The sequence below is a fragment of the Megalobrama amblycephala genome, linkage group LG17, assembly GCF_018812025.1.
Source record: "Megalobrama amblycephala isolate DHTTF-2021 linkage group LG17, ASM1881202v1, whole genome shotgun sequence".
NCBI lineage: Eukaryota > Metazoa > Chordata > Actinopteri > Cypriniformes > Xenocyprididae > Megalobrama > Megalobrama amblycephala.
In genome coordinates, this window is record NC_063060.1 from 36,089,845 (window position 1) to 36,116,732 (window position 26,888).

Genomic DNA, 26,888 nt, shown 5'->3' on the forward strand with positions numbered 1-26,888 from the left:
ATGAAAATCATCCCATGATTTATTCACCCTCAGGCCATCCTAGGCCATCCTTTCTTTTCAGACGAACACAATCAGAGTTATATTAAAAAATATCCTGGCTCTTCCAAGCTTTATAATGGTTGTGAAGGGGCAGCATGTTTTTGAAGCCCCAAAAAATGCATCCATCCATCATAAAAATAATCCATATGGCTCAGGGGGTTAATAAAGGCCTTCTAAAGCAAAGCAATAGGTTTTTGTAAGAAAAATATCCATATTTAAAACTTTATAAATTAACACTTAAATGCATACCTCGGGTCTTTAGTGACCCGGGACGTCATTCACTACCCTCCTCCTCGTTCATTTTTTTAAAGTTAGACATCAACCTTCTTGGTATTCCCTTAAATCAATTCATTATAAAGAATATAACAAGAAAAAAATCCTAAAATTATAAAATAATGCCTATTTTTGTATTCATTTTTTGTAAAAATTGTATAGGGTCGCAAACGACCCGAGGTGTGTATGAGTGTACGTATATTTTTCTGCACAACAATAATTGAATCTTAGATGACGGAATAAGTGCAATTCACCTTTATTCCACAAGGTGGCAATGTCTGAAACGCAATGCTGAAGTGACGACTCATTCAGACAGAAAACGAAATAATAAGAAAAACATGAAATGGCTCAGTGATTTACTGCAGAGCAAGTACTGAACGCAATCAAATATGACTGTAACTGTTACTGGATGGATCTGGTGAAGCTGTTAGCGATCGAAATATTGATTTTGAAGATCTTGAAAATTATATAGTTTTGAGAATACATTTGAGATCGCAAATTCGTGACCTCAAATATAAAACTAGCCCATTATTTGCTGAATTTACTGGGAAATGAGCTCTGACGAGGACAGTGATTATGGCATAAAACATCTGCTCAAACGGAGCCCTTTCAAGCTCCAAAAGGTAACAAAATATGATTTATTTTGTTCTTCTGTAATTGTTACTCTAATATCAGAGGAGTTTTATATTATCGCGACAGGTAGAGATCCTTCCGTGTTAGATATAGATCCGGGTCGATAAAGACCCGAATATGTAAGAATGATTGGTGAAACAGTCATGCATTTAAAGGTAATAACTAGCTTCCGCATACTGTACAAGTCGTGCCACAAGAGTAGCAACTGATGCGATGTATGACGTAGGATGTAGAAGTAGCATAAGCTTAGGTGAGAGTAAACGCCTCTCGCGGTTCAAACAAATAGGGTTGTGCAACAAACTCAAGCTCCTCTTCCCTTATTTCGATATCCACCGACATTTCTCTTTAAAAATTCTCATTTAAACTTCTAAATTATGACCGGTGTTTTGTTTTGCTCTATCCTCTACGCTTCCGCGTTCGTCATCGCGTCATGCGTTGGGTCAGGGGTTACCCTTCTGCCGCAAATCGATGCGTATGGCCGTCTACTGGAAGCTAGTTATTATAGTTAGTAAAGTTTTAAATATGGATATTTTTTTCTTACAAAAACCCATCGCTTCACTTCAGAAGGCCTTTATTAACCCCCTGGAGTCGTATGGAGTATATTTATGATGAATGGATGCATTTTTTTTGGCTTCAATATCAAGATTGTGTTCGTCTGAAAGAAGACAGTCATATACACCTAGGATGGCTTGAGGGTGAGTAAATCATGGGATAATTTTCATTTTTGGGTGAACTATCCCTTTAAGGTGCATTAACACAGAACATGTTTTGCATTTAAAAAGTTGAGATGCAGGACAGAGGAATGTAAAAAAAGTGAAAGGACTAGAGGCATGTTTGATTTATTTCTTTTAAAGTGTTTTTAGAACGCTGTGTCATGAACGAGATAGCAAAAAATGTGGGTGCAACGGTCCAACATGTCTATTTACCACGTTTATACAGAAAAACATTGGAAAAGCAGTGCAGTGGAATGCAAAAACATGTTTTGTTTAAAAGGCCCCTTAGAAGGCAGCTGTCTATGTAGGCAAGCAAGGCCACTCACTAGGTTTTGGAACAGAGCTAAAGATGACTCACTAAAACAAGAGTGTTTCACTTTGTGCTGCTGAAAGTGCTGACTCCAGTAAAACCGCTAAACACCTGGCAGCCTGAATACAGGTGAAACTCAAGGCCTCAATGCCAATAGCTAAATTTTCATGAACCCAAATAATCCATTTATAATCAGACTGAATGAAATTTTGATCTGATTGAAAGGGGTGGTGAAATAATCCAATCAACAGGAAAAATTAAGCATGTAAACACTTGAATCAAACTATTTTCTTAATCTGATTCAAAAATACCTTGCGCAGTGCTATGATGCCTATGTTTATTTAAGTCTCATGAATTACAAACTCAGCACTGGATAAGACTGAATATTTACTAATATTTGTTAAAAAAAAGCTTTTCTGACATATCAGCTTTCTTTTCAGAAATGTCAAGGCAAAAATGACAATTAAACTCAAAGCTCCGGTGACATTAGCGCAGTGGCTTTCTCCAGTTCTAAACATGGCGACTGGGCACTGTGCATGCATTCATTTTCGGTTAAACTAATCCTTTAAGTTTTGTTTGGAATACATGTAATGCACATGTAAATGAATATGTGAGGGCTGGAGGGCTGAAACTACACATAATTGATTGCGAAAATACGCCGATTTGCATGGAATGCGTTGATGTGTCACACTGTTTATGTTCATCCTTAACCCCTGTTTCATCAGGGATCAATTGACTGATCAGAAAATAATTAGATAAATAAAAAAAAATCTTTAGATTAATCGACAGATTAATCGATCATCAAAATAATTTTTACAGCCCTAAATACACTTTCTGAAAAACTTTCAGAATCTGAAATCGGATTAGATTCATTCCGACTGATGAAGATTAGTGCATGTAAAAATACCAAGTGTGGAGACTAAATCATAAAATTATAAATCTTTTTGTCATCTGAGATCTAGCCTGATGGTTAGTGCCTGTGCTCTGACACGTGATGGCGCACATATGGGGCAACGCAAATTCATGTCATCTGTCATCTCATTCCCCTTCTTCTCCAAACATTCACTGGAATCAGTGTAAGTTATAAACTCCGCCCCCTCCATGTAATAGAAAGAGATGCGAGCCATACTAAAAAAAATTCCAATTACACTTTTGTTAATATTTTTCTGTCATTTTAGGTAGTTCTTATCATGCAGATGTGTGTTCAAGTGTTCATTTTTTCCAATAACTTTGGTTTTAGTTAGTTATTTGATGCTAAAAAACGGGCGTAATGTCATGATTGATTTCTTTGCTTGCATTCACAGAATCAATCTACTGTGCAGACTCAGGCTCCAAATGACGTAATTGGCAACACCCATTTCTGGGATATTTTGGCTTCATTTTTCAATGGTGGAAGTGGAGACACATTGTCCATCTTTGTTTACAGCAGGGGTGGCAAACATATGGCCCACAAGCTCACCGTTTGCGAAATATAGGAAGAATTGGTCGAAATGTAAAAAAATATAAATACTGAATTGGGGGTTATATGAATGTATCTCTGAAGGGAACTGACTGTCTTTAGAAAAGTTTCGATATCATTTTCTTTCCTCTTATCTCCATATTAAGTTTTGTTTATAAGCGCAGCGCTGCTTTGTGTACAGCGGTAATCAAGGAAACGCTATATCGCTGCTGTTCCATAAGCGCCACCTAATGGCAGAGAATGAATTTCCATTTTCATTCAGTCCGTCTGCAACTTTTGTTTTGTGTAGGTGTCTTATGTAGCATAATTTCATAAAGCTAAATTCAGACCATGCTGTTTTTGCTGTAATTCTTGAAATTATATAATCTAATTTAAAACAAAACAAAAAACGTTCATGCTACATGTGTGTAGCATTTTTGTTTGGATTGTGATTAAAATGCAGTGGTGCCTCTAATATCAAATGGGTACACTTTTTTTTTTTCTTTCCCTGTTATAGAACTAATAAACAACAAATAAATTTGCTTAAAGAAAAACAAATTGGCAACCAGTATCAGAATCAGCAAATTTGCTTACAAAAAAAATGTAGCTCAGTGGTTAGAGGGTGGCACTAGCAATGCCAAAGGTCATGGGTTCGATCCCAGGGATTGCACATACTCAGATACAAATGTATAGTATAATGCAATGCAAGTCGCTTTGGATAAAAGCGTCTGCCAAATGCATAAATGTAAATGGAATTGGCCTTGAAAAAACAAAATTGGTACATCACTAATATTAAATAAAACATTTTTTTTTTCTTTTAAGTCTGATAAAGTCTTTTTGCTGTAAAACCAAATGCCGTTTTTAAAGAGCAGTGTATTTTTCTAGAGTTCTTGCAAATTAAAGGTGATAGAGAGGATTTTTTCGTCGACTGAGAATCCAAAGACTGTTACTGAGTTTTTGAAATGAGCGCATGCGTAAGAACAGCCCCCCTCCTTCACAGCTCATTTCAAAGGAACGCCTCCCAAAACTCGTAAACACTCGTATTGGAACACGAGTGTTTACCACCGGCATTCACTGTGTCGTGTTAGTGGATTCATTATGTCGGACTCACCGCAGGTAACTCATAATCTGTACTTGTTATTTCTGTCTCCTGACAAAAACATTGCATGCGGCGCCTGTGGAGTGTGGAAAGTTACTGGAGCGCGCAGCCGCGCTCGTCTCTCACAAGGAACGTCACGGCAGTGATTGACAAGCCAGAGGGCCAATCGTTTACGCGATGATCACGTAAACGATTGGCTGATGTTTTTAAGGCCCTACCTCGTGCACAGATGATGTATATTACTATTATTCCTTTCAGTGCACCTAATAAATAATCTTTTATCAGTTAGTAAAGACAGTTTCAAGTAATATTGCAAAAATGTATAAAAAAAACATCCTCTTTAGCACCTTTAATTTGTAGTTTGTATGGTTAATATTAATGTAACTGCCAGCGCACTAAAGCTCAAAAAAGGTAATTCGGCCTACACATGGTTACATTTTTTCCCCATCCGGCCCTCAACCAAAAATGAGTTTGACACCCCTGGTTTACAGTCTATGTTCTGAATGAAATAAGAGAGAGGAAATCCTTTGGATTCCAGACGATGTATTCAAAAGGGGCCAAAAGAACATGTGGAGCTGCCAAAACGAGACACCACGGAGGAGTCTCTCCAGATCACCAGAAACATCATTAGCTAAAACCACTAATGGGCTCTTTACACATCTCAGCCTGAGCTTTCTGTTCGTCTCCTTAACACCCTCGCTATAAAAAATACGGTCAGCCTGCCCATGTGTATTATTCAGAGCGCTGTTCATTCACCTCCCATTCATTCTGCCTCACAATGCCTCCTATCACTACCCTAGACATTTCTAATTCATGGTGGTGACATTCATGTCTCCCAGAGTCATTCGGGGGATCACCATGTCTGTCTTGGCCATTAAAACAGTGTGTCAATAGAGAGTGGGCTCTATGGCAGAGCAAGAGGAAGCCCCATCATCTGCCTGCAGAGCTCTCTGTTGTCTTGGCAAGTCAGGTGTTCACTGGCCCATGTGTAAGTAGGTTAATCCCTTCTCTCTATCTCACTCTTTCTGCTCCTGGAACCACTGCTCGGGAGAATAACCTCTCCTTGTAACATGAACTATTCTTAGAACATCACAAATCTCAGATCCACAGAGGATGAGAGATGCTGGCGTGACTTGTGGGATTTCTGCTCTTTGGGAATTAGGGAAGCACAACTGGCTGTTCCCGAGTCTAATGTTTCCTTCTCCAAAACATCAAAGTGTGCAAATAATCTGCAAATAAGCGAATGCATTTTTATGTCTATGGACGAACTAAAAGAGCTTGATTCACATTGATGAATTATTTCATAGTTCACATGGTGAAATGAAATACATAATACATAAATATTAAAAAAAAAATTAAAACCACTTTCAAGTTTCCCAAATCCCATTTGACTCTACCACTCTGCTAGTCCATGCTCATCTATGAACATAATAACATACAGACATCTAGGTCATGGGGACATTAGCCCATCTGTCTTCGCTTATGTTCCAGTGCATTTGTTGCTTTTTACTAATTAACCGAGGTTGATCTAATCACTGTTTCACTTGTATGAGGTGGTTTATAACCTCTGGATATATTCATCAGATATATAAAGGAATTTATTGTTGATTTAAAAAAATAATAATATAATAATAATGTAATTAATGTGTATTTGCATGGTAATTGTGCCTAAACATTCTCACTCCAAACCTGTAAATAAGACATGTACAAAACATTATATGTATTTTATTGCCAATGTTTTTGCTTTTTAAAGCACTATATGAAGTAAACATAATATTATTATAATAGTTGATATTATTAATAATAACTATGTCAATTGCATGACATGTGATTTCAATATGGCATCTACCATTAAATGATTAGTTCACTTTCAAATGAAAATTACCCCAAGTTTTACTCACCCTCAAGCCATTCTAGGTGTGTATGACTTTCTTCTTTCTGATGAACACATTTGGAGTTATATTAATAAATATCCTGACACATCCAAACTTTATAATGGCAGTGAGCGTTACCAAACGAGTATGAGCTCCTCCATCCACATCCATCCATCATAAGCGTGTGCTCCGGGGGATTAACAAAGGCCTTCTGAAGCAAAGCGATGCGTTTGTGTAAAAAAAAAAACATATTTAACAAGTTACAAAGTAAAATATCTAGCTTCCGCCAGACCGCCTTTCGTATTCAACTTATGAAGAAAGTGTAAAATTCTTGCAGTTCAAAAATCTTACACTACGTCCTACTCATTCCCTATTCAACTTACGGAAAAAGCGTAACTGACACGACGCCTGTTCCGTTTTTTTTTTTTGTTCCCGTAAGTTGAATAAGGAAGGCATTAACCTAATATTATTATAATAGTTGATATTTGCGTATTCTACATCCTATGGCTTCCCTATTCAACTTACGGAAAAAGCTTAACTGTTCCGTTTTTTTTTTTTTTCCCCCCATAAGTTGAATATGGAAGTACGGAAGAGGATTAGGGCCAAGCAATAATAAAAAAAATAAAACCATCTTGAGATTAAAGTTGTTAAATTTCGAGAAAAAAGTCGAGGTAAAATGTTGAGAATAAAGTCATTAAATTACGAGAAAAAAGTTGTTAGATTATGAGAACAAATTCATTAAATTATGAGACAAAAAGTCGTTAAATTTTGAGAAAAAAGTCGAGATAAAATGTTTAGAATAAAATTACGAGAAAAAAGTCGTTAAATTATGAGAACAAATTCGTAATTTAACAAATTTTTTAATTTGTTTTCGTAATTTAACGAATTTTTTCTCATAATTTAAAGAGTTTATTCTCAACATTTTATCTCGACTTTTTTCTCGAAATTTAACAAATTTTTTCTCGAAATTTAGAGAACTTTAATCTCAAGATGGTTTTATTTTTTTATTACTGCTTGGCCCTAATCCTCTTCCGTATGGAAGGCAGTCTGGCGGAAGCTAGATATTTTACTTCATAACTTGTTAAATATGTTTTTTTGTTGTTTTTTTTACACAAATGCATCGCTTCACTTCAGAAGACGTTTATTAACCACCCCAGAGCCGTACGTTTATGATGGATGGATGTGGATGCTTCAGCTTCTTACTTGTTAATCCCGCTCACTGCCATTATAAAGCTCGGATGCGTCAGGATATTTATTAATATTTCTCCGATTGTGTTCATCAGAAAGAAAGTCTAGGATGGCTTGAGGGTGAGTAAAGCTTGGGCTAATTTTCATTTGAAAGTGAACTAATCCTTTAAGGGGCAACTCATGTAGAATAATAAAAGAGTTAAAACCAATCATGTGATGTTATTATTTATTTAAAACATAAATAAATAAATAAAAATAAAATACTAAATGCACCTTAAATACTGAAGGCTGTATTTAATGACACAAATAAAATTTGATCAAAATCCCATTGACTCCTATCAAGCTCCCAACATTCACTGCACATCCACGACCTCGATGACATCAAAGAGTTCTCCAAGAAAATTGCGCCAACACTCCAAATTATGACGCTTTATCTTGAGGAAAAAGTCAGTCAGTGGACCACATATTCAATAAAACAATATTAAATCCATCCAGCTTACATGCAATTCCTCTCAATTTTTATAAACGCATTAACTTACAATAGGCATCGCTTGATGAAATCAATTCGTTGTTATTAAAAGCAATTTAAATAGACGTAAAACATCAGAAATAACGACTAAAAAGCATAAACAGTGACATAATATGATCGAATACTTGTTACTGGTAACAATGGATATATTCAAATGACTGTTCATGAGCGCCGCATTGATTCTGTGTGTGTTGTAAATCCATTTCTACCGAACTACAGGCAACACAACGGGGACGAACCGGTGCTTCAAACGACAAAGAGAGTGTCAAGGAGAATTTAGAGGTTGCAGGACAGAAATGAGCGTTAAGTATGTTTAAAGTGGATCCTCCATTGGACTGGGACCGTTATTTGTGTCTTGCACAATAGTGCGAGTTGAGCCTCCCTCATTTAACAGTGACAGAGCGGCCTTACCTCCTCCAGAACATTGACCGTGTTCCGACAGCTCTGCAAGCGGGTGGTGAAGCTTGATGTCGTGGGGGAATTGTAATCCTCCGTCGTCTCCGAGAGAAACTCGGACACGGAGATCTGATCCGGCATCCTTGCAAACACAGTCGCCCAATAAAAATGGAGGGGAGAAAAATCACAATAGCACCATAAGAACGGAGCGATGTCTCAGTTTGGGTAAGGTTGAATGGCAAGGCAATGCGTAAAACGAAAAGAAACGTAGCCAAATGTGTGGCAGTGCCTTTTTCTTCACTGACTATGCAATTCCAGTCCCTAGAGAGGGTCGTTGTGTGTAATTTCCACGTCTTTCCTCTTCCCCTGTCTTAATTATCCACTTGCATCTACATTAAACGGCTCAGGCTGCTCTCCTTGTTCTCCCAATGTAAGATGTAAGATGCTGCACTCATTCCACAATTTAGCTTTAAAATGGTATGATATTTTGAATATTTCCTTCAATTATGGTTGTTCCGGTTTCGGAAGCGGTTTCATTCTGTTTTCCCTTTCTCTTTCCTCCGTTTTCCCCCCCGTCCTGACGGTCTGAGCTCCCTGACACCAGCGCGTGCACGCACGCTCATCTCCTCCCACCACTGATGACGGGATAAACAAGAGGAGAAACTGCGCATGCGTCAGAAGGCTATAGCGAGGGCTTTATTTTTGCTACTTTATAAAAGATTAATACATAAATCAAATGAATAAATAAATTCGTATAGTTAAAGAATAATCATAATAATAAATAAAAAATTCAATAAACGCAATAAATGAGTAGTAAAGTGAATGAATTAGGCTAGTAAATTAATAAAAACAAATAAATTCAGAACTAAATTGTGCCAAAATTTTTGCATTTTTTGCATTAGGTTATATTTCTTTTTATTATATTCATAGATTATAAATGTAATGTAGTCTATACAGCAAATTATCCACTTGCATGTACATTAAACGGCTCAGGCTGCTCTGCTTATAGGATGTAAGATGCTGGTTTAAAATGCACTCATTCCACAATTTAGCTTTAAAATGGTATGATATTTTGAATATTTCCTTCAATTATGGTTGTTCTGGTTTCGGAATGCCCTAATGCTGATATCTGCTAAACACATCCAAAATTTATGGTTTCATGCACTGAAGCAAGAAGTGTTTAAGCAGCAGTCATAAAAGGTCAAGCTAAATATGGTTATAGATTGTACGACAGTCAGTCATATGTTTATTATGATGTTATAATACAGCACAAGCATGTAACTATCGCATATAAAATGGTTTGTCTCAAATTCTCAGTTTTTAGGAACTTCGACACAAAGCTTTTTTATATATAGTATATATCTCACAGTTTCTCACAACAGCAATATTATTAGACATTATTTGGACATCTGCGACAGGAGGGGCATCCAAAGGACCACAATCTGTTCATGGGGCCATGAAACCATTTAAAGGTGCAATATGTAATATTTTCTGTCCGCGAGAGGTCGCTAGAGGCCTATTCAAAACAAAAGCGTAGCTTGATGACGGCAAATTTGAGCACGGAATCTTGGGACGTGTGATCTCCACCTCAACGGATGGTGCAAAAGAATATAGATTAGAGTCGGGAACAAATCATGTTCATGGATGAGATTATTAACGTTATTGTAGTGTGAAGCAGAGCAGGACCGAGTGTTGTGGGAGCTGAACGAGCAGCGGGACTTTTATTAAGACACAGTCGCCGGCACTGCTTCCGCTTTTCCGGTCATGAGTATGAGGTAATGCAGCTCTGTTTATCATATTAGATACATTTGAGAGTGTTGAAAATGATGTTATAACGTTACTCTGTGCGTTCGCTCGGCGGCTGCTGTGAGACACTGTTACACACTGCAGTAAGATAGATCGATTTTTAGAATATCATATTAAATGCTGGATGGCTTGTGTTGATAAATGGCATGCAATTAATTTTAAAATGTATTGTATTATGGAGAAAATGCTGTATTACTGTTACTGTTAAAAATAAAGCTGCATCTGATTATGCCATGTTAGCTACTTGACAAAATAGTGTTTTTCTCTGAGGCATGGTAAAGCATGGTACTCGCAAAAAATCAAGAATATTAGATTTAAACAATAAGACTAAATTTGTTGAGCTATATAACAATAATTAGTTTTCTGTCAATCAAAACAGTTGCTCCCTTGCCTATTAAAACATGTAATATATTAAAGCGTCTTTGGTGTTTCCACGGTTTCTACAAAATAAAGCCGGAAACCGAGGGTAACGCGGGTATGACGCAATTGACAGGCGACTCCTCACACGTCCCGGAGCCTTGGTTAAAATTGCAATTTTCTCACGATTTACGAATAGTTGCAAACATTTGGGATATTGTAAGTACTCAAGTGAACAAAATATATAATATTGGCCTAGAGGTTTTTGGATATTTTACTTTTAAATAGTTTGGATATTTTATTTTAAAAATCTTACATATTGCACCTTTAAGAGTTCAGGCAGTTCTTTGACTAAAATTTAAGAAGTTTGACTTCTCTGCTGTAAATTGAGGAGTGTTAGTAGCCTATAGATTGATGTGCAAATCTGGAGGCAGAATAAACTCACTAGAAGCACATATGATGTGCAGATGGAATATTTAGTGGTATAACACACAAAAAAGAGCAGTGCATTCTCTACTCACCGACTCCATAAAGAATCCCTGGAGGAAAAACTTGATAAACGTGAGGATGAGGACCTCATCTCTGTAGTCACCTCAACAGAACAGCCTCGAGTTGAGACGATAAAAATGCATTATTATCAGTCAGAGGATAACATGTAGGCTATACATCTGTTCCCTATTGGAAGATCCAGCTTAAGCTAGTAGCTGGTTTCTTGTCCAAGCAGCTATAGACCAATTTTGGCCCATCAACAAAACCAGCATCTTGATCTAGTCAGTTTGTTTTTTGAAACAAGTTAGTCAATGTTCCAAAACACAAACTTCTCCAGTTTATGCTGGATTTTCCAGAGAAGTAAACATGTCAATAATTAAGTGTGATTCTCATCTTTCCAAGGAAAAATACAATCCCTAAAAATAGCAAGCTTCTCCTTTAAGTTTGTATTTGCTACTGACATCACATTTATCTAAAACAAATTTTGCCACTCAGGGAAAAAACGCCACGCCTTATAACTTACCGAGACAGCTGCGGTTTCACTCCGTATCAATAGATTAAAAAGTAATTGCAAAGCAGATTGTGCGTAGAGCTCCGTGTTTTCAAGTGGCACCATATTCACTGCATTGTGCTCAATCGAGCGCGCGGACATTACGGGCTGAAATCACATGCCGCTACAGTTACAATGAGTTGGAATGCGCGCATTGATCTGCCCCATCTGGAGCTGCTGGACAGGAAGCGAAAATCAAGCATGTGGGCTGGAGGGGGCCGGAGGAGGGAATCCTGCACAGGACCACAACTAATGGCAGGAACTGGGAACGCTTAACTTTTAAATGGAAATCTGATACCGCTGGCGAAATGAACGCGTTATGCAGTATTAAATTCAGCCTCGCTGACAGAAATGACAAACTCGTTCTCTGAGAAAACATCATGCGGATCAGCAATGGTAGCTACTCACTCAAAGTAATAATCATTGAACGTATATATTAAGGTCATCAGACACACACAGCCAAAAAATATAAATTAATTAGGTTTTTTTTACTTTCAACTAATTTGGAAAACACCTACAACAGTAACTGCATGTCAAATTAAGTTAAATGTTTTTTTGTAAATGTTTTAAATCAGGAAAAGATCAAATTATTATCAATCTCCTTGAAGGTCATTGAAAGACAAGATTCGCTTTTAAACTATTTTATATATTTTTTCTATAAATATTATATATATATATATATATATATATATATATATATATATATATACATACATATATTTATATATATACACACGTTATATGGGTGTGTGTGTGTATGTATGTATATATAATATTATTATTATTATTAAAAATGAGAAGTATGAAATCTAGCATTTCAACACTAAAAAATTCCCAAAAATTACACTGAAATAGTAATATACCATAAAACAATGCATTCTGGGTAATATTTGTCATTTTTAGAAAAGCCCTGTAGGCTACTTTCTCAAAAATGACAAATACTATTACCCAGAATGTATTTTAATATACAGAATGCATTGTAATATACAGAAACAATGCATTCTGGGTAAAATTTGTAATTTTTAGAAAAGTCCTGTAGGCTACTTTCTCAAAATTGACAAATACTATTACCCAGAATGTATTTTAATATACAGAATGCATTGTAATATACAGAAACAATGCATTCTGGGTAATATTTTTCATTTTAAGGAAAGAGTCCTGTAGGCTACTTTCTCGAAAACGACAAATACTATTACCCAGAATGTATTTTATTATACAGAAGTAATATACTGTAAAACAATGCATTCTAGGTAATATTTGTCATTTTCTACAAAGTATCCTAAAGGTTTTCTCAAAAACTACAAATAATATTACCCAGAATGGATAGTTTTTACGGTATATTACTGTTTCAACGGTAATTTACTGTGTCATTTTTTTTGTTTTGTTATTTTTTAGAGTGTTTATTGAGGGTCTCTGGGTTGGATCTGTAAAGGTTGAAAATCATTGCTCTAAAATGCTCTTAAACGCATCTGTCATGTTTTTATAACAATGGATTTAATCATTTGGCTCACTGGTACACACTCTTATCCACCTGCTAAAAGTCCCCTAGCAAAATAGTTTGTAATAAATATCACTTTTTTGATGTATCCCACAATGCACAATTAAATACAAGAGGAAAAAAGTGCATTTATTATGGAGGATCTGCAACAGAATGTTCTAAACAAGACTTGAGCAGCTCGTATAGCCCTCACAGCCCCAGCAGCTAGCTGAGGCAAACAAATATAAACAGGAGAACAGGGGATTTCATCTCCATTTCAAAGTCTTTCATCCCTAACATCCACCTCCAAGCAACCCTGATACTTTTGAAACTTATAGAAGCTCAACCGGCTTAAATCGAACAAATTATTTTCAAGTTAAAATAAAAAGAACAAAACAGCCAACACAGATTTTAATAACACACCTATATAAAGGCAATAAAAACTGATGCGATAACCACACATGTAACACAGCTCCGTTAAAAGAAAAAACAACAACAAAAAAAGTTGTCTGATTGACTTTAAGTCTGTTGCATGGACGTGGTGATGGGGAGAGCTGTTGGCCCCCATCTCGTCTCTTGCCCTGTAAAGATAGGGAGCAAGATTACTGCATGCTGTGAGCTCACAGCTACTGAACCCCCTTCCCTGTTTTCCGGGACGGGTGTTGCTAGGGGGGCGTGTCCGGCACAGCCCCCTCTAAGAGGGGGTGGGACAGGTTAGTCTGAATCAGAGTCACTACTATCTTCTGATGATGAGCTGCTGGAGCCGTCCGACCGGTCATCGTCCTCGTCGTCCTCGTCTTCATCATCATTCTGTGTGTCATGCATCAATGTTAGAGCAAAAATGCAATAATAACAGCAGATTTTCTAGAATTTAACAAAAGCAAAATGAACCTCGTCATCTTCGTCTTCATCGTCACTATCAGTGCTGCCGGATGACTCATCATCTTCATCCTCCGAGTCTGAGGTGTCTGTTTTTTCATCATCGTCATCGGAGTCCGACGTGTCCTGCTGGAATCCAAGAGTCACACATCTCTCAAACAGGCAGCTATACATGCATATACATATATTTGCTTGTGTACACACACACACCATCAGCACAAATCAATTAGCAGACTTTAAGATGGTGTAACACCCTAAGACACTTCATACTGAGTCCACAGACTGTGTGGGCGAGTTGCCCAGAGAGAGCGGGCGTTACCTTGGCCCGGTACGCCATGGAACGCTTGCCCCCCCCAGGACCCACAGTCGCGGCTCTGGCACCTACCGCCTTCCCCTTGGTGACTCGGACTTTTGCCCCGGGACCTCGTGCTTTTGTCGTGCTTCGCCGTTTCTATGAGGGCAGAGAGAGGGCGGGGTGGGGGATGCAAGGACAGAGCAGCACAGGAAAAAAACACAAAAAAAAAACACGTTCAAGCTTAAGCAATGATTAGTAGCCCCACAGTACAGCCCTAAGAACATTATCCATTCAAGTCATGTTAGTTTGAGTCAAGAGACGTATGCGATTCTGAATGGGGAGAAAGGAAATAATAAAGCCACATGTGATGGCAGTGACAGAAACAGCCTCTATAAGTAAACTCAATCAACTAAAATGAACCAGAGTGCCTCATCTTGCCATGCAGTGCAGGGGGTATCGGTTTAGAGAAGAGTAAATCACAATCTCAGCTATATGTATGCTGTGTGAGAAGTAAATCTAATATACAGAGCTTTGCATTATAAAGAGCAGGTTACAGCTGCAAAAATGCACAATTACTTACCGTAGTGGAGAACTCTTTATAAACCGCACGCTCCTGAGGGGATAGCGACTAGGAAAAAAGCAAAAAAGAGAGGGAAATGTGTTACTATAAATCTCCAAGCTCACACATTTATTTTTGTAATAAGTTAAAGAAATGGAAAATCTTTTTTAAAATGTGGTTTAACACACATGTGCCAAATCAATTAACTTTGTATTTCTATGAATAGTATTTACAGTTATTCATAAATATCATTTATGTTTTTTGCAGATTCACACTACATTTTACCTGAAAAATTAGCTTTGTTTTGCAAAAATTAAAAAGTCGTTAAGTTTTTGATAAAAAAGTATAATAATAACAGACGAATATTAATAAAATAATACTTTTTAAAATAAAATTCATATGTGCATTTAAGTGATTGTACATATGAATTGTATTTTTAATGCATTTCTGAACTCCTTAATATATAGTACCATGCCATTTACCCAGTAATAAACAAAGTGTATTTGATTTGCACAACTGGATGATTCAACAAACTTCTTACCTTTACCCAAGCGTCAAGCTCAGCTTTGTACTCTAGCTGTTGTTCCTCCACCTGTTTTTTATATTTGTCCTTCTGGCTCTGACTAAGCTTGTGCCATCTCTTGCCGATCTCAACCATGCGCTCCTTCAGGCTGAAGTGATTCAGCTCACCGTTAGTTAAAAGTTCCTGAGAGAACATTTGATATCCGCTCCTGAGGTCAGCAAGAAGAAGAAAAGTTTTGGTAACACTTTATTTCACAGTGTCCTTGTTACATATGTTACATGTACTTACTATAGTAATAACAGTAAAATATGTAAGTAAATTAGTTCACCCTTAAATGAAAATTCTGTCATAAATTACTCACCCTCATGTCGTTCCAAACCCTTAAGACTTTCGTTCATCTTCGGAACACAAATGAAGATCTTTTTGATGAAATCTGAGGGATTTCTGTCCCTCCATTGACAGTCCACGCAACTACCACTTTGATACTTCAAAAAGTTCATAAAGAGATCGCAAAACTAATCCATATGAATTGAGCTGTTTAGTCCAAATTTTCTGAAGAGACTCGATCACTTTATATGATGAACAGATTGAATTTAGGCTTTTATTCACATATAAACATTCCTCATCTCACACATCAGTTGTGGTAAAGGGAAGCTCAAGCATGTTTGCTTGAGGTTATTTCTCGTGTGTTATGCAGCACGTATGAGCTTCTGCAAGAGGTTTGCTCTCACGTGTGAAGCAGTTTCAGATGAACTTCTGTTTATGTTCGCTGATCAATGTTTATATGTGAATAAAAGCCTAAATTCAATCTTTTCATCATAAAAAGCGATCAAGTCTCTTCAGAAAATTTCGACTAAATCGCTCAATTCATATGGATTAGTTTTACAATCTCTTTATAAACTTTTTGAAGCGTCAAAATGGTAGTCACGTAGCTGTCTATGGAGGGAGAGAAAGCTCTCAGATTTCATCAAAAAGATCTTCATTTGTGTTCCGAAGATGAACGAAAGTCTTACGGGATTGGAACGACATGAGGATGAGTAATTACTGACAGAATTTTAATTTAGGCGAAATAACCCTTTAATAACATGCAACCAAACCAACCAAAAACCATAAAAAAAGAACATGTTGTTGATTAATATTACTCAGTAGCTTAATGTATAATTACACTGTAACAAGGACACCTTAAAATAAAGTGTAATAATAAAAAAAAAATTTACACGAAGAAAAATCTCTCTGGAAGCAACAAGCTAAAAATGTGACACTTACACCGGAGGCTTTTTAGGCTCGCCATCAAATTTTGGTTTTCTTTGTCCCTGACCTGACAGAACTGTCCTCATCTCTAACAGTTCTCTCTGCAGAATAAAAAAATAAGAAGAAATATGAGCAAAGAGACTTTTTCTATTGATCCTAAATGCAAAGACAAGACATAAGACAAGTCTATGTTGAAATGCTCATGAAAACAGATGAGCAAGCTGATAAACCACTACTTATACATATATATATATATATATATGTATATGACTAAAGTTAGCACACATCAAGATGCCAGATTCATGAGAATATGCAAGAATAAGTAACAGAACACTGAAATGAAGACATTTAAACAACACTGCAATGATGTCAAATCACGCTCATCAAACAAAAGTACAAGTTCCACCAAATTCAGCTGGAAACAGCACAAACTAAGCCTACACACGTTGAGATACAAGTGCATCCATTGCAGACCCCTCCACCTCTATTCTAGGGAGGAGGAATGTTAGGGGTGACCAACATTTTGACATTTCTTCAGCACAGGTGAGAAGACAGTGGTCAAAACGTCTGGTCACTGACCACGGTCCGGTACTGAACCTCGTATCGCTTCTGGTCCTCTGCAGCCTTCTTGATCCAAGGAATCTTCTCCTTCTTTTCCATGGCCTTCCAAGCAGCATCCATTGCATTCTGCGCTTTCTTCCGGTCATTCTGTGAAGAGCAACAGTTTAAGTTTTAAAAAAGTGTTGCGGTTGCCAAAGTACTTGGGAAAAGCTGTGCAAAGCAAGCCAATCAGTACAGATATGCTTAATATGTGAAGTGTGGTTTTAGACCAATGAGATTTTACTGTGGGTGAATCAGAATTTTTTAATACAACTTTTTGTGGTTAAAATCATTCATGTTGCTCTTACTCTGTATTTAACCAGATAGTCTCCTATCACGCTCTGCTGCCACATCTCCTCTGGAGTCTTCGGCGTTTCGGGAAGACGCGTTTTCTTCTTACCGTCTCGTTTCTCTTTTGAAAGCCCATGCCCCCATTGATCCAGCTCAGGGTCACGACACCGTTCCTACGGCACAACAAGAAGAAGCCACTTCTCATTCTGATTCAGACAGCATACCACAAGAGCATAACAGCATGCATGTACATAAACAAGGACATCTTGCACATGCCCACCTTCGCAGATGGGGATTTGGCCCTCAGGGGGCTGCCTGCACCCGCTATGCTCAGCTTGGTGCCTCCCATCTTCTCCTCTCCCATCACACGCTCCCTCTCCTCATCTGGGAGACTCTGCAGAGAGATGGCGTTTGAGACAAAGTGTCAAAATAAGCAGAGCCTCACTTTAAAGAAAGAATCAAGAATTCAACAGTATCTGTTTTAAGAGTATGGTGCCTTGTACTTACCTCAATAAACCTCTGAAGGTCAATCTCATACTGTTTCTTTTTCTGATGAGACATTGATAAACATCTTTAGTTAAGCCAGTGTTAATGTAACAACTGTGTTATCAAGAATTGTTATAATAATCAGATATTTATTATTATTCTTATTAATCATGCCTGCTTTGCCAGTTAACTGAAATGTTTAGCTTCCCGCTTTGTCAGTTCCACAATCTACTGACTTTTTTTGTTAATTTTCAGTTTTCAGTTAAGATTCTTTTTTAAGAAATAGTACTTTTATTCAACAAGGATATATTAAATTGATCAAAAGTTACAGTAAAGAAATGTATAATGTTACAAAAGACTTTCTGCTCATCAAACAATCCTGAAAAAGTTATATCACTGTTTCCACAAAAATATTAAGCAGCACAAAATGAAAAAGAAATGCTTCTTGAGCACCCAATCAGCATATTAGAGTGATTTCTGAAGGGTCATGTGACACTAAAGACTGGAGTAATGATGCTGACAAATTCAGATTTGCCATCACAGGAATAAATTACATTTTACAATATATTAAAATAGAAAACAGTTCATTTAAATTGTAATTTTTAACAATATTACTGTTTTATTGTATTTTTGATCAAATAAAGTTTCGGGACATGAGTATGAGCAAGTTTTGTGAATTTTTTGGAATATTTAAAATAGTTAAGAGAGAGTAAGTTACTTTGCTTCATGACCATGTGGTCCTGTGCAGGTGTCTGAATGATGTCACATCCTGTCACATGATATTGACCGCATGACTTGATCCAAAACGGTCTCTTTAGATTGGTTACTCCAAATGACATCAATGAAATTAATGTTTTTGGACATTCTTTCTCATAACAAAGCAAAGACTTCTACACATAATTTTAATATAATTTTGCACTATGTTGATATACGATATAATAAAATCATGCCACTAGAAATAATATATACATTTATTACATTTTAAGATATTTTAATCACAAATGAAATGGCTGTATTGGCCTTTGGACGGTTAAACCGAATGACCTTTTGACACTTCAAAATCTTTAAAATACCTTTATATGTAGCAAAATATAAATAAAACCTTTTGAGATCTAGTTGTACTACCTTACATACTTTGGATGTCATAACTTTTTTTATTTTTATTACTATTAAAGCCTTTGGACAAAAAAAAATATGCGTCACATCATTGACCCATATACTAAATGCAGTAGAGTTACATTCAAGCTATTTTAAGGCATGAAGAACTTTTTTTCACAGGAAAAAACGTTTGAATGTGTCATTTTGGTGATCAAAGATGAGTTTTAAGGGATAAAATTATTGACTTTAATATTTTCTTCTTTTTTGGGGGTTTAAACAATTGAGAATGGATGGTTTAGGGATGGGACAATTGGATGGGACAATTGAGACCTGTTCGCATCGTTTCTGGAACATGTCCTTCTCTTTCTGGGTCATCATCTTCCACTGCTTACTGCATAGCACCATTCGCTCCGTGCTTGGCACATCCTTCATGTTTACCATTAGTTCAGCACAGTACAGAGAATAGCCATTTCTGCAGAAGATAGCCATAAAAATAGACTTAAAAACTGCATATATATGAAATACTGCAAATATATAGACAAGAACCACTAGTTGATTTCAAAACGCCCAACAACAAAAGCAGCATATCTTGGTTAGATAAGTCTGCATAAGCCATGCAAAACAACTAAATTAAGAGATTCCTGAGAAAACCAAATGTTACAAAGTGGTTTAATACATACGGTGGTGGTTTGGTTGGCCGGCCATCAAACTTGTCCTTGAGCTGTCGTTCAGCCTTGGTCAAAACAGACTTGACATGCTCCTCAGAGTTTGCATCTGGATGAGCTTCAAAGTACACTCTCATGCTGTCCTGTATGAGGAAGTAGTATTTCACAAACTTCACAATTTACTTTATCACTCTAATCAAGAAAGACTTCATCATCTTAGCCTCAGTGAGAACACAAAGACATACCTCATAGTGTTTCTGCAGCTCTAGAGCTTTGCTGATCCATTTCAGCCTTTTTTTGTCAGGTAACTGGGACCACTGTCTGCGTAATGCTTCCTTCAGCTCCTTCTGGCTTACCTACAAGAATCAAACATGGAAAAGTAAGTGTAGGTCCATCCATAAACAGTTGAATATGATGAAATGCACTCAAATGGACTTTGATTCAGTAACTCAGTTTGTACTTGAGTTGCTTTACCAAGGCTATATGACCACTAGGGTCTTTTCCCCTGCCAAATTCTGTTACCTCTGGGTGAACTTTCATGTAGGTCTTCTTCTCATGGTTGTACCATAACTGCTGAGGGGTCTTGGGCTTCTCTGGGTGATCGGACTTCTTTCTCTCCTCTATTAAATCTGGGTGGTCCTCCCTAAAAACAATGGAAGCGCCTCACTGAATCACCAGTAAAAAAACAACTGACATGCTTGTGTAAGGTACTTTTGTGTGGAGGATTTGTGTGGACACTAACTTGAATCGTGCCATGTTCTTCTCAAAAGACTCTTTCTCTCTCTGGAACTCTTGAATGTACTTGAGCTGACAAAAGTAACAGTGCAAATTTAAAAGCAAAACAAATGACCTTCAAAAGTAATATTTACAAGAACTTTGAGAAAAACAATGAGAAACAAGAATGAAATTCTACAAATACCAGCACTTCACATACTGTAAATACCAAAGCAGCACTGCAATTTTTTAACGAACATCAACAATTTAGGTTAAAATGTATGGGAATTTACAAAATAAAGTATATATTACCATTATGTTATCATTTCAGTTATATTTTTCACTAGTATTAAAGGGTTAGTTCACCCAAAAAAGAAAATTCTGTCATTAATTACTCATGTCGTTCCACACCCGTAAGACTTTTGTTCATCTTCGGAACACAAATTAAGATATTTTTGATAAAATTACTGACTTGGCAAACTGCCAAAGTCACGTGATTTCAGTAAACGAGGTTTCGTTAGATCATAAGTGTTTCGAAACGTTTTGAAATTTCGATGGTTCATGTGACTTTGGCAGTTTGATACATGCTCTGAACCACTGATTCGAAACAAAAGATTCATAAAGCTTTGAAGCTTCATGAAGCAGTGTTTTAAAATCGCCCATCACTAGATATTGTTGAATAAAGTTGTTTTTTGTTTTTTTTTTGTGCACAAAAAGTATTCTCGTCGCTTCATAACATTAAGGTTGAATCACTGTAGTCACATGAACTGTTTTAAATATGTCTTTAGTAGCTTTCTGGACATTTGAAAGTGTAAATTGTCTTGCTGTCAATCCATCGGATTTCATCAAAAAGATCTTAATTTGTGTTCCGAAGATGAACGAAGGTCTTACGGTTGTGGAACGACATTTTAAGTAAAAATATTCTCAATTGATGTAGAATTATAAAAATTTTCTTTTAGTATTATTTATATACTGTTATACATTATTTATTAATATTTTGAAATGTTTAATATTTTTTAGTCTTCATTTTATTTCTATGTAGCTTTAATCAATTTTATTTCAGTTTTATCTAAAAAATGTTAATTTTAGTTCTTCAAATTAATCATTACAAATAGTATTTCTATTTTTTTTAAGTTTAAATTCATTCATCTAATATATTTATATTTAAAACAGTTCATCTTTGCTGCACTTACCAAAACCAATTATTAATAATTTTAGTTTTATTTAACAACATCACTGAGTTCCATGCATAATAATTAGAAAAGAATGAACAAAATACAGTCTTCAAAACAAAAAAGAGTTCAAAGTTTCAAGTATAGCATGTCACACTGAAGGACAAGTAAACTTGCCAAAGTATTTAATGTCAACTACCCACAAAAACTAACCTTTTTCTTTTCAGGAAGCTCTTTGTACTTTTTGGACAGAATCTTGGTGAGATCCAAGTTGCTCATCTCAGGGTGGATTTTTGCATACTTGGCTCGCTTCTCCATAAAGAAGCGAAAGTAGGGAGTGAGGGGTTTCTTTGGGAAGTCTGGATGTGTCTAAACGGAGTTAAATGCATAAACGCACTCTATTAGTTGACAACACATCAGGGTAAATCATGAAATTTAATTAGGATAAAAGAGATAAAGAACTATTGATATATTAGCATTCTCACCTTCAGTTTTTTCCCCTTGTAAGGGTTCTTCACATATTCAATAGCATCCACAATGAGCTCTGTCATCGTTCTGTATTTACGCACCTAGGGTGGGAAAATTATTATACAACTCCATTTGATTCAAGACAAATAATCATTTTAATGTTCTGATTATTACTGTGCCAGCAAAGTTCAAAGTAAAATAAACTTTACATGGACAATCTAAACAGAACGTCTTTCACATAAACGTCTATCAGTGTTATTTGGAAAACAGGCACATTGTTGCTTTAGCTCACTGGAATTTGGCTCACCTCTGTGGAAACTTTCTGCCATTTCTGCTTACACATGTCTCCCGTGAAACCCCCAAACCCCACCTTCTCCCAGTCAAAATGAGACTCTGTGGTTTTATACTTCATTGTGTCTCCATCAGGTAGCAGACTGCGTATCCTCTCCAGCAGTGTCAGACAGTCCTCTTTGCTCCATGTATCTGCATCTAACAAAAACAGTGCACACCAAAGCACTGAGCATGTTGAATGGCCAAAACCAAAGGGTGTTTTTCATTGCTGACAAAGACAGTGTAATTGTTGTGTGTCTGTGTGTATATGTCCTTTATTGACAGCATGTGAGCGTACTTGTCTCAATTTTGATTCGTCCTGCCTGGGTGCCAGACACACTGGTGCTGCCATTCATGATGACAGAATTCACCAAGCTCCACCTTGACACTTCACTGGCCAAGTGGCTGCATAGAGAGAGCAAGACAATTCAAAGTTAGGATGTGAATATGGCAAACCTCTTCAACATTTTTTTTATTTAAACTAACACTTATTTAATTACTAATAATTTGGTGAACCACTGAAATTTCGAAAGGTTTCGAAAAACTTTGGCAGTTGGAAACACGCTCCAAACCACTGATTCAAAACAAAAGATTGATAAAGCTTCAAAGCTTCATGAAGCAGTGTTTTGAAATCACCCTCACTAGAAATTGTTGAATAAAGTCATTATTTTGTTTTGTTGGCGCACAAAAAAATATTCTCGTCGCTTCATAACATTAAGGTTGAACTACTGTAGTAACATGAACTGTTTAAAATACATCTTTAGTAGCTTTCTGGGCATTTGAAAGTGTTAATTAACTTGCTGTCAATAGAGGCCTCGCTGAGCCCATTGGATTTTATCAAAAATATCTTAATTTGTGTTCTGAAGATGAACAAAACTCTTACGGGTGTGGAACGACATGAGGGTGAGTAATTAATGACAGAAGTATCATTTTTGGCTGAACTAACCCTTTAATAGTGACATTCATTAGATACTAATAGTGCTTATTCTCTGCTACCGGTCGCTATCGCAATATCTAATTATTATATTATTATATTGTATATTATTATATAGCACATTTTTGATATATTAGTATATATACTTTGGACTGTTACTAGTAGCATTTTCTTTCTTGTTAGTAACAACTGCTTTTTAACTTTTCATATTGTATTAACTAGTAAAAATTAGTTTAATTAAAAATCTTACTTGTAAAATTATAAATGTTACTGGCAATAACTGGAATACACATTAATAGCATCTAATAAACAGGTGCCAGTGTCTATTCATTTAATGTTAGGAAAACAGGTATACTATTTTAATACTGATAACTATTTGAACTGTTACACATAAGTAACTAAAGAATAAGCACTAGAACCAAATTAATAGTCAATTATAATATATAAATACTAGTCAGAAGAGAATAGCTGATATCTGTAGCCCATATAATATCCTGATATAATTCAAAAGTAAAATGTGTAATATGTTATCAGTAACAATGGAATAGTTACTTGCCATTATTGAGTGAATAATAACAAAGAAGTAACGCCAATGACTAATTGAATATATACTAGTCACAACTGGAGTAAGTGCATAAACACTAGTATCTACAGAACAGGTTCTTGTGAGATTGAAAATGATACTAGTCACCACTGTACTAACAGCAATTAAAGGGATAGTTCACACAAAAATGAAAATTTTGTCATCATTTACTCACCCTCAAGTTGTTCCAAACCTATGTGAATTTCTTTGTTCTGCTGAACACAAAGTTAGATATTCAGAAAAATGTTTGTAACCAAGCAGATCTCGCCCACTATTGACTACCATAGTAGGAAAATAAATACTATGGTAGTCAATTAGGGGGCGGGATTTGCTTGGTTATAAACATTCTTCCAAATATCTTCCTTTGTGTTCAGCAGAACAAAGAAATTCACATAGGTTTGGAACAACTTGAGGGTGAGTAAATGATGACAAAATTTTCATTTTTTGTGTGAACTATCAAAAACAGAGGCTAGTTAGTTTTAAGGAATAAATGTTTAAAAAAAAAGCTTGCCATAATGGCAATAAGCGAAATTAGTTATCATAAACTCATATCATAAATTAAAGACCTGTAAATCAGTAAAAAGTGCAGTGTAACTTTAGTATTATTTCCATAGTATTATAGTGTTTGTTAAAATTTGAAGTAGCTTTTATTTTTATACTTTCAGTTTTAGTATGTGCATTTGAATGTATTAGTTATTTTTATCTACATAGCGTTAATTTAGTAGTTTTAGAAATTGAAGAACTTCAGCAAACTTATTTCAGTTAATGTCACTATGTAACTAATTGTTTTAGTTAACAATAACAACATAAAATGTAATAAAGGATGATTTACAATTAATGTATTAAACAAATGGTTCGATTTTATTGTTATTATTATTATTTTGTGAATGTGGTACGATTAATGAAATGTATTGGATGTCATCACTGCCACCCAGAGGAACATGTGCCCATGCCCCGCCTCTGGACCACCTCGACACGGGCGCGTCATTACGCCGTGGCCATACCAGCGCACCAGCGGCGGCGAGCGGCGAGAAACCATGACAGGATGCTATGATTGTACATTTCCAACGCTTTTACGTGATCAAGCCGTGATTTTCATCTTGGTTCACCTAGAGCGACCGGCTAAGTAAAACATCCAGGAAGGACCGACAGCTACCCGAGTTTCCTGCCCGATTCGAGCCATGATTTGAGGATGCGCGAGAAACGCACGTACATGGTGTCGGGGGTCATCTTGGCAAGGAATGGCAGGAAAGACTTTCCTTTTTGGATTATGTAACCGCGACCAGCGAGACGCGAGGACGAATACGACCCTTGCTCGAGCGCATCAGTGTCTGCGGAAGTGTCGGTCTCTCCTCCGGTTCTCCGCGAGCGCCCACTGTTTACATGCTGCCAGTTCAGCACATTCATAGGCGAGTACTTCACTGTGCGTAAATACATTACGGACATTTTATTTTCTGATACGTGAGAGATGTGACATACGATTCAACACATATAGGCTTTGCTTCAGCGCCTATTTAAATGTTTAACTGCTTTTATATATACTCTAATTCGTGATTATTTCAACTTCAGTAACAACGAACAAACTTTAAGTCCAGTGTTACACTGGCATTCGAAGAAAGGCTCGCATGTATACTTTAAATACTTAGCCAGTATCGCAATACTTACTTTATGTTACGTTTATGTTATGTCGTTTAGCCCGCAACATCACCGAGAAGTGTCACTGATGCATCTCGCACGTGCCCGCGTCCCTCTCGAGCTGTGGCGTCGCTGCGCGCCCGCACGAGGCGCCGGTTTCCCGGTTAGTGTCATCCCCGCCCGCGCGCAAGGTCAACTGAGCCAAAAAAGCTAAAAACACGAATTTTTTCTCTTTTTTCCCCCCTGCATTGTTCGATTCTTTCTATCAACATTATAACATTTTATCCGTGTTATGTTCAAGAAGAATTGCACTAATCACTTCTGACATAAAGTGTAACAAAGTAAACTATCCAAAAATGCATTTGAGTTTTATTAAAACTGCGGTCGATAACAAAGTGCACGCCTATTTACTTTAATAATTCGTGTGAAGACCTCGATAACTGATTAAATAAATGAGTGTAAAATGCGTTTCCTGTAGTCCACCGACCGTTAGTCTGTTTGCATCCCCGGTAATGGCGTCTTTATTCCGGCAGGAGTCACCACGCAGCTTCCGCTGGCACGAATGCCTCAGCTAGCGAGCGAGCTACTGGCGAAAGTACGACGAATATCGCTTACGCCGATTAAAAATGCGAATCGATGTCTTTATATACGCATATTAGTTACATCCTTACTGAAAATTCAGATGTAGATACATGCAGATTTTGTTTTTTGCAGGGATTGTGACAGTATCATAAAATGCATTATTTCACTATAAAATAAATTTTGTCATGAATAAAATACTTAAATGTTTAATTCTGGTCACATAATAAAAATCAGTTGAATGATACAATGTTTCGGTGAATCAGAATTATAAATAGAGGTATGAGCGGGCGCTTGTGCCTTCTCTCGCCCCAGAGCCCTCACTGCAGAGCCGCCATGAATGTTACAAAGACTCGGGGACGAGCAAATTGAAAATCGTTCAAAACGGGCTCAAAAACTATCAAATCACTTACCTTTTTCACTATTCCGTCACGGATGTGCTTATGGATTAACGATGTGTTCGTGTTAAACGGTTTTATTGTATTTAAGTATCTGTTTTTTAGCCGTAAACCCCGGGGAGTCAGGTCGAAACGAATCCGACAAAAGGAGCGTCTGGTTCGGTATGAAACTCCGCCCAGCGCCGCAGGGGGAGGAACTCCGAGGGAAAACATGCGAGGGAAAAAAAGGCGGAGGCTAAAACTTAAAAATAATATTT

General features: G+C 36.7%; 2 protein-coding genes across 15 annotated transcripts in view; both read right to left on the bottom strand.

Moving 5' to 3' along the window:
* asap1a (ArfGAP with SH3 domain, ankyrin repeat and PH domain 1a) overlaps nt 1-12,247 on the bottom strand; it is a 74,515-nt gene extending 62,268 nt beyond the window's left edge. For 2 of the 5 annotated variants that reach the window (XM_048162641.1, XM_048162636.1), the window contains exons 1-3: nt 11,668-12,246; nt 11,177-11,261; nt 8,508-8,634 (exon numbers count right to left, since the gene is read on the bottom strand). In XM_048162641.1, the coding sequence (XP_048018598.1) occupies nt 8,508-8,634; nt 11,177-11,235 (186 nt within the window). In that variant the 5' untranslated portion in view covers nt 11,236-11,261; nt 11,668-12,246. Of the gene's footprint in view, nt 1-8,507; nt 8,635-8,797; nt 10,037-11,176; nt 11,262-11,667 lie in introns of those variants that run through there. The other 3 variants (XM_048162640.1, XM_048162637.1, XM_048162638.1) reach the window with 3 other exon arrangements.
* Nucleotides 12,248-13,300: 1,053 nt separating this feature from the next.
* On the bottom strand, nt 13,301-26,803 carry ubtfl (upstream binding transcription factor, like). 10 transcript variants are annotated; one of them, XM_048163099.1, is made up of 20 exons: nt 26,647-26,803; nt 22,801-22,895; nt 22,480-22,661; nt 22,190-22,273; nt 21,918-22,073; nt 20,561-20,625; nt 20,341-20,461; nt 20,064-20,174; nt 19,834-19,988; nt 19,484-19,625; nt 18,077-18,118; nt 17,850-17,963; nt 17,587-17,742; nt 17,258-17,386; nt 16,694-16,779; nt 15,446-15,635; nt 14,926-14,973; nt 14,370-14,501; nt 14,063-14,179; nt 13,301-13,981 (listed from the first exon to the last, which is right to left on the bottom strand). In XM_048163099.1, the coding sequence occupies exons 2-20, from the start codon at nt 22,856-22,858 to the stop codon at nt 13,886-13,888; spliced, it is 2,184 nt and encodes a 727-aa protein (XP_048019056.1). In that variant the 5' UTR covers nt 22,859-22,895; nt 26,647-26,803; the 3' UTR covers nt 13,301-13,885. The 10 variants fall into 10 exon arrangements, with proteins under 10 accessions (XP_048019056.1, XP_048019061.1, XP_048019059.1 ...); XM_048163104.1 differs by having other exon boundaries at nt 17,276-17,386; nt 19,834-19,961; nt 22,801-22,907; XM_048163102.1 differs by having other exon boundaries at nt 19,834-19,961; nt 22,801-22,907.
* Nucleotides 26,804-26,888: the final 85 nt, after the last annotated feature.